This window comes from Triticum urartu, chromosome 3A (genome assembly GCF_056163025.1).
Source record: "Triticum urartu cultivar PI428250 chromosome 3A, HENAU_Tu73, whole genome shotgun sequence".
NCBI lineage: Eukaryota > Viridiplantae > Streptophyta > Magnoliopsida > Poales > Poaceae > Triticum > Triticum urartu.
The window spans coordinates 721,519,768-721,527,871 of NC_141875.1; the positions used below are offsets into that span (position 1 = coordinate 721,519,768).

General features: G+C 39.0%; 1 protein-coding gene across 1 annotated transcript; it reads left to right on the top strand.

Moving 5' to 3' along the window:
- Positions 1-435: 435 nt before the first annotated feature.
- LOC125530462 (UDP-glucose iridoid glucosyltransferase) lies at positions 436-6,203 on the top strand. The gene is made up of 2 exons (XM_048694854.2): positions 436-1,004; positions 5,183-6,203. Exons 1-2 carry the CDS (start codon positions 881-883, stop codon positions 6,070-6,072), a joined length of 1,014 nt encoding a protein of 337 aa, XP_048550811.2. The 5' UTR covers positions 436-880; the 3' UTR covers positions 6,073-6,203.
- The last annotated feature ends 1,901 nt before the right edge of the window (positions 6,204-8,104 follow it).

Here is an 8,104-nt window from a genome sequence, read left to right on the forward strand (position 1 = left end):
GGAGAGATACTTGGGTCTGTCTGAATTGATCATGCTCGTCGTTGACGCTGGCGTCGGCTGCGCCTTCTAGGTGTTTGACGAATGACGTGGGCGGACATCTCACCAAATGGGATATTACCGTTGGGTAACAACGCCATATCCGCATGTCCCCCGTGTGGCCGTGTCCCCGCTGTCCGTGTTCCCTACTCATCAAAGGGATAAAAAGTGAACAATACTCGCGTCCGTTTGGGTCGCCGTCAGGACTCAGGACGGTCGGCCTGGTCCGGATGCAATCGTTTTCTCCCTAAACAAAGCACGCACTCGAATCCTCGTGCTGGCATCCCATATCCATCCATTCTCTCCCGCTCTCACCGATTCATTGCGCTCTAATCACACGATCCTCTTTTATTTCGATCCAATCCAAATCCACCAACTACTACTAATGATTACGTTCCCTGTATATATAGGAACCAAACACTATACGGATCGATATCTCCATCACCAATCAGGCACTCCCCTCCCTAACAAAAGCCATGGCCAGCGAGGCGGGGAAGGCTCCGGCGATCCCCGGCCGGCGCGTGCTCATGTTCCCGCTGCCGTTCCAGGGCCACCTGAGCCCGATGCTGCAGCTGGCGGCCGTGCTGCACGCCCATGGCCTCCGCGTCACCATCTTCCACGCCGCCTTCAACGCGCCGGACTGGGGTACCGCTTCGTGCCCGTCGGAGCCGGCGTGCCGGCCGCCGACCTCGTCCCTACGGGCAGCGATGCTGACTTCGTCGGGGCGCTGCTGCGCTTCAACGAGCGCCTGCAAGGAGCTTTCCAGAACAGCCTCCGCGAAGTGCTGGAGGAGGAGGAGGGAGCGCGGCCGGCGTGCCTGGTGCTGGACTCCAACCTCCGAGGCATGCAGGTGGTCGCCGACCGGCTCGGCGTGCCGACGCTGGTGCTTCGCACGGGCGGCGCCGCTTGCCTCGTCGCCTACATGGCCTTCCCGGCGCTGTGCGACAAGGGCCTCCTCCCGCTACAAGGTACTGTACTACCACACCTACCTAACAAACAAACAGTTCGCAGCACTTTCTGCATCGGGACAGTTGACATGCAAGTAGTACTGGAACTTTTTTTAGCCGATGCAAGTAAAACTTTAGCCTTGAGAATGCCTACTTCAATTAGACTTTTAACACAGAAAAGTAGAAAATTCAGATAATTATAAATTTTGTATACAAACACCATATAAATCCTTAATACGAAATACTTTTGTTTAATATATGAAGTAAACATAATACACCCATTTATATCTATGCATTAATAAGGAAAAACAAGATATGCTTTCAGTGAGTGAGATAAAATGTTTAGCAATTTAGATGAGTATGCAATAGCAAACATTGCATTAGACAGAGAGGTGACATAGCAATTTAGATGCATCATTGAGATGCATGACATTGTAACCGATGGTACAAGTACAACGTAGTTATCTAGATGCATGACATTTTTTGTTATTTTTCTCCTTCACTACATTAATATTCCTTTATGTGTTTTACCAATGTTGAGTCATCAAGTAATTTCCTTTTATATATGACGTGCCTAAAATTTCCTACGACGCTTTTGGATGTGTTTTGAATAGTTACAACATTTTCGGTGGACATTTCTATGGCGCTGGATGAAAAACATCATTTAATGTATGGAGCATTGTTCTGAACTATTGACATATTTTCTAACTTAAGGTGAACACATCATTTAAAAAACAGCCGCAGTTTGATGTAACAGTTGGAAAGTTTTTCTTGAACTAGCGGCCCATTTTTTAAGGCGTGTTTATAATTATATTGACATTGTCGAACATTTTTCTTGAACTAGTATTACACTTCCTAATGTGAGATGAAGTTAAACATTGGAATTTTTTTCTTCAACCAGAGGAACATTTTCGAAAACCAGTTGAACGCTTTTGTTGCGACGCTTTATTTTTTAAAAGAAATGATGCAACATTTGTCAAAACAAAATGTTCCTTAGCATGGAACAACTTTTTATGACCCATCAGAACAACCTGTACTAATGCTTTGTTTGTGTTTTTTTCGAGTTTCTTAGTGCATTAATAGAATTTATGTTTTCTTTATGGAATCCAGAAATTAAGATACACTTCTAGAACAGACTAACTACCTTTTTTTAGCAAACTGCACACTGGCTAACTAGTTCAGCTCACATCGATGTAAAGCGTTAGAGATGCTACATAGAAACATATCGTGGGCCAGCCCAAGTGAGCAGCGCTAGGGGGGTCCCTCAACTACGTCTCTGCTTCCACTAAAAAAACCTACGACTCTTGCGGAGTATCTAATTAAGGGTTATGCCTTGGAGGGCTACCGCAAAGGTCTCTTTCTTGGGTTAGGAGCGTGTCAACTGATGCGCCCAACCCCCGTCGCATGTCACACTTTGGGTGCACCCTCGCGTTTTCAGTATTTTCCACGCGTTTTTGGGTTTTATTTGGGTTTTTTCGCCTTTTTGGCTTCTTAATTTTTTTCTTTGTTTTCCCTAGTTTTGGAGGATTTTTTTTGCCGAAGCAGCGCTTTTTCGTGAGAAGCATAGCCTGTGCTTCCACGAGATGCATAGTTGTTCTTCCCCAAAACTGGGGAAAATACAGAAGCGGAGTGCATCTGCACATTAGGATGCAAGGTAAAATCGTTTTAAATAGTATTTCTTTAAAAAAATCAGTTTTTTTGTTTGTGACTCATTTGCATGAAATCCACGCTGAATTTCGCGGAGTTTGGACATTTCAATAGCTCTTGATAAAAAGACAAATTTGGTGCCTGTGAAAAAGCTTACAGTTTGCGCACCGTTTGGACCAAATTTTGTTTGCCAAGAGCTGAAATTTGACACGGACATCACATGCTCGAACATCTTCCACGTAAAAAATTCCAGATTTTCTTTTGGGTTTTAGTATTTTTTTGAATTTACTGTTCACCAGGAGCAGATGAGCCCCGGCTCATAATTGATTATTCAGGAAAATACGACCTATGCTATTAGAGGAGCACGACTGTGTTTCAAGGTTCTGGTTTATTTAGTTTCCTTTTTCTATTTTTTTGTCTTTTTTGGTTTTAGGTTTTCATATTTTGTTTTTCTGTTCTCTTCCTGTTTTTTATTTCTTTTTTGTTTGATTTTTTATTCCACGTATTTCATTTTTTAAAGTTCACATAAACCTATTAACTTGTGATCTAGTTTCAAAGATCTCAACGCAAGAAATCCAACAATGAAAATGGTTAGGGCTTTGGACGCATGGTTCAAGAGATAAACCGTTAAAAAATGAATCTATTAAAAAAAGGAAAACTCCTAGTTTGTGACAAGTGGGGCAAATATAGTGCGTTATTTCTCAGCAACAAAGAAAGTGGGAGTGACATTTACAAGGGTAACCCCTTAATTAGTGATTTCATGGCTCTCGTGCCAACAAAGCCATGGCCTATCAATCTAGTAACAGCCCCGGGCCAAAGTAACGAATATATCAAGCCTATTTTTTCAGACATGATCAATCATGGTAGCGAAAGCTCCTTTTTTTTCCAATCAAAGGTAGCGGAAGCCCCTATATGACGGATTTTGCCTCAAATAAGAATCCAATGCACATGCGAGGCCACAACTGGTCTGGCCCACTTAACGCGTATTGTAGCAACCGATGTACTGACTAGTGCACCGTATCAAGTTGGTTCGTTGCAACAACTACCACCATAGTGAACCGGTCACTGTAGTGACCCAGTAACTATAGATATCAATTCTTTATGTTCCTCTTTTTTTTGTTTTATTGAAAATACGAATATTTCTTACAAAAGCTATAATATTTTGAAAACACAATTTTTTTTGAAATTTCTAAGATTTTTTTGGAAAATGCAATTTTGTGGAAGTCCAAAATTTTGAAACTCGGTACATTTTTTATAATTTCAAAATTTTGACAACAAGTACATTTTTAAAATTCTCCAACATTTTTTGAAACATGAATATTTTTACATTTGTGAATGAATTTTGATAACATGGATATTTTAGAACCATTTTTTATTAAAATTCCTGAACATTTTTTAAAATTTATGAATAAAGTTTGAAAATATTATCATTTTAAAATTCCGAAAATGATTAAACATGATTTTTTTTATTGTCCTACATCTTTCAAAATTGGAAACAATTTTTCAAATTTCTTAACTTTTTAAAAGATTTTTGTAAAAAAGAAACCATAGAAAACCGGTAAAAGAAACAACATGAAAAAAGGCTATGAATCTTTGAGAAGGTTCCAAAAACCGATATCCATGCTGACTAAATGGGCGCGCCATAGGTGAGCTCTTTGCAGAACTGTAGCCATTTGACGCAATGTGCGTCTAACCGGAAGTACCCACGATAGCTAATTACCGAAAATGACCATAAAAAAGCAATCACACAAAGTAAGGACGACTATAATTGAATGTTTTCATAAGGAAAACGATAAATGGGACTTCTTTTTTGTCATAAATTTGACTGTGGTTGATACAGACAGTCGCTTGAATACTCGAAAAGTACCGTGTACCGAGGTGCGGCTCCAAGAAACTAGTGGGAACAACCAAGCAACATATCCTATGGTTCAATAAAATTTAGAAAAGAAATGCTAAAACCAAAAAGTCCACTGAACCAAGCACCAATTGAAAGGGAGATAGTGCAAGCTCCAAGAACGAGTCATACAGAAAAATAGATGGCACATGGAGTGAAGTGAAATTGCATGCAAAAGAGTCGCCTCAATTTAACACAACTCATTGTATTGATTCCTTCGTTTGATATGATATGATTTGCTTCTGTATATTCTTGTTTTTCTTAGAGGCATAAGCCTTGTAGTACCCCAACCCGTCCGTTCATGCTCAAAAATTAAGATAATACGCAGTAGGAAACCTACTTTCCTCCTCAAACACCAAAAAATAACACAACTGGTATTTGGTAAGACTCATGGTAAGAGTATACCGATGGGGTGACTTGCATTAAGATGGAAGAAGAAAAAGCGAAGTAAAAGTAGCTACCTATGGATATAGAACATTTTATAAGCACAAATTATTACTCACATTACATATCTACACTACCACACACAACCACAATCACCTACAAGTATCAACATTTGTTGAAAACCCGACTCACATGTTTAAGGTTCCTAATTTCCTAATGGTGCATTCTCAAATAGTCAACCAATGACTGGCCATTTTTTTTACCAAATTTTCAGATCATGCGCAATTGAACATGCCACTGGATGATCTCCAACCACTCCAGCTAGGAGACATGGTCTTCTCAACCACAACTCCGCATGCAACAATGTCCAATTGCCTTGAACGCATTATGGAATCTGCGAGGTATTCTTCTGGTGTCATCATTAACACCTTTAGTGAGCTTGAAGGCGCCGACCTCCAAAAGATCATCCATGGTCTAGGTGTCCCAGTGTACGCAGTTGGTCCGCTTCACAAAATATCTCCAAGTGCCCAGAGCAGCCTGTTGGATGCAGACAAAACTTGTTTGAATTGGCTGGATAAGCAGGAGGCGAAGTCCGTTCTATTTCTGAGCATTGGGAGCTTGGCATCCATGACCCAGGAAGAGCTAGTGGAGACAGCATGGGGCTTGGCCAATAGTTGCATGCCATTTCTTTGGGTGATTAGGCCAAACTTGGTTCAATGTTCAGGGAAGGTAGGCCTACCTGAAGGCTTTGAGGAGGTGACACGTGGTAGGGGAATGGTGGTGAGTTGGGCCCCTCAACAAGAAGTTCTTGGGCACCAAGCGGTTGGTGGCTTTTGGACCCATAACGGCTGGAACTCGACGTTGGAAAGCATATGTGAGGGTGTTCCGATGATATGTAGACCCCATTTTGCCGATCAGATGATAAATGCCAGGTATGTCCAGGAGGTCTGGAAGGCAGGATTTGAGTTAGAGGGAAAGTTGGAGAGGGGGAAGATTGAGAGGAGTGTTAGAAAGTTGTTTTGCCACGAAGAAGGTGGAGAGATGAGGTGGAGGGCGAAAGATCTCGAGGACAAAGCAACCGAGTGTATGAAGAAAGGAGGCTCTTCAGAAACTAGAATCAATTTGTTGGTGAATTTTATGATGTCATTACCTTGTTCCATTTAGATGAGACTTGTTTTGTATTTTCATATGAATTCATTCCTGAAACTTAGAATGTTGTTACCGTACATGGACTTGTTTGGCATATGTGTGAACTCTTACATATTGCCTAATACATTTCTGCAAATTCCTCATAATTTCATTTCGCACACAATATTATTTATGTTATATTATAGAGTTATAACATACTTCATCTGTGCTTAAAAAGAAGATCTATAATTTTTTATCTCAAGTCAAAATGTGTGAAGTTGAAAAATTATCACTAACTACGTACCAAATTAGTACCATTAAATACATAGTAAAAATATCATATTGTATATTTTTAGTTTGTAGATGTTCATAAGTTTTTCTATAAACATGCTAAAACTTTGCAAATATTTAGAAACTAGCAAATTGATATTCCATTCATTACCATTTAATATCTGGCAACCGGAAAAATTTCCAGCATAACAATATTAAGTTAAAGAATTAAATGTAAGGTGATGCGAAGAACATGGATGACACAATATTAAAACACAACTATTCTTCGAGCGAGTGAAATAAAATGTTTAGCGAGTTAGTTGAGTATACACTAGGAAGCCGTCACATTAGATGGAGAGGGACATATAAAATTAGGGGAATCATGTAGATTCATGACATTGCACTAATGGAACAACATAATCATTTAGATGTGTAAAATTTTTATTTTTTGTTATTTTGCCTATGTTGAGTCATGTCCTTTTCTCTTATATGTGATGTTCCCGCGGAAATTACTAAATGAACTCGAGCTCCATGGAGCCATTTGTTACAAAAGTTAAAAAAATAGGTTTTAAAAATTATGAAAAAAATTCAAGCATACATATGGATGTATACTACTTGTTTGCAAAGTTTCATGGCGAAATAATTTTTTATGCGAATCACAAAAAAGGCAAAATCATGTATTTCTAGCACATGTACTATTCACTATAAAAGTACATGTTTTTTGTTCTTTCTGTACAAATCACATCGAAACACATTTCATGATAAAATTTCACACGTATCATGTATACATCTACAAGAACTTGTGTGTTTATTTTCAGATTTTTCTTGAAATTTAGAAAGTTGATTTTCGAATTGTTTTTGCTCCATGGAGCCCCAGAGCAAAAAATCCAGTCTCACGTTCCCTATATTTTTTAGAATGCTTTTGGATGTGTCTTCAATAGTTATAACATTTTTCTTGGATATTTCCGTGATGCTGGATGGATAGTTGGGACATTTTTCTTGAACCCGCAACACATTTTTGAATGACATGTTTACAATTTTGTTGAGATTGGTGAACATTCTTCTTGAAGTAGCATTACATTTCCTGATGCGAGATAGACGTTTTAAGTCAGTAACAGGACTTTTTTCTTTAACTAGTGGCACATTTCCAAAAGCCATATGAACTCTTCTGTTGAGATGATTAAAAATCTTTTTTATGAATGATGCAACATTTGTCAAACAAAAAAGTTCGCTTGCATGAAAAATAATTATGACCTGTTGGAACAATTTGTGTAGTTAAATGATCAGCTTATAGCAATGCTTTGTTAGCATTTCCTTTGCAAAATTCTTAGTCCACAAACATAATCTATGTTTCTTTATGGAAATAGAGAAATTAAGGTATATAGTAGTTTAGCTCACATCAATGTAAGGCATTAGAGATGCACACGAGTGGGCTGACCTGTGTATTGTAGTCCCTCAACTGAGGCCCTGTGCTAAAAGTCATAACTTATCATTGGAATAATGGGCCAGTCAGAAAGCAGTGAATTGATGATCAAAGTATATATTTTTGGCAGGATCGAACAACTCACACACCGAGCAAAACTATAAAAAAATAGTCGATTTCATTGTGGTAACAAGTAGCGGCAACCTAGAAGCATATCCTATGGTGCAAGGAAATTTGGAAAGAAAGGATAAGCAAACAATAAAGAAATCAAAAAATACACTAGAGCAAGAATCGGTTGAAAGGGAATATAGAACATTTCCATTAAATGCAAGCCCCAAGGATGAATCGTAAAATAAATATAGATGGCACATGGAG

Coding starts and splice junctions, on each gene's coding strand:
- LOC125530462 (XM_048694854.2), top strand. CDS start 881: ATGCAGGTGGTCGCCGACCGGCTCGGCGTGCCGACGCTGGTGCTTCGC. Junction 1,005..5,182: donor GGGCCTCCTCCCGCTACAAG/GTACTGTACTAC, acceptor CCAAATTTTCAG/ATCATGCGCAATTGAACATG.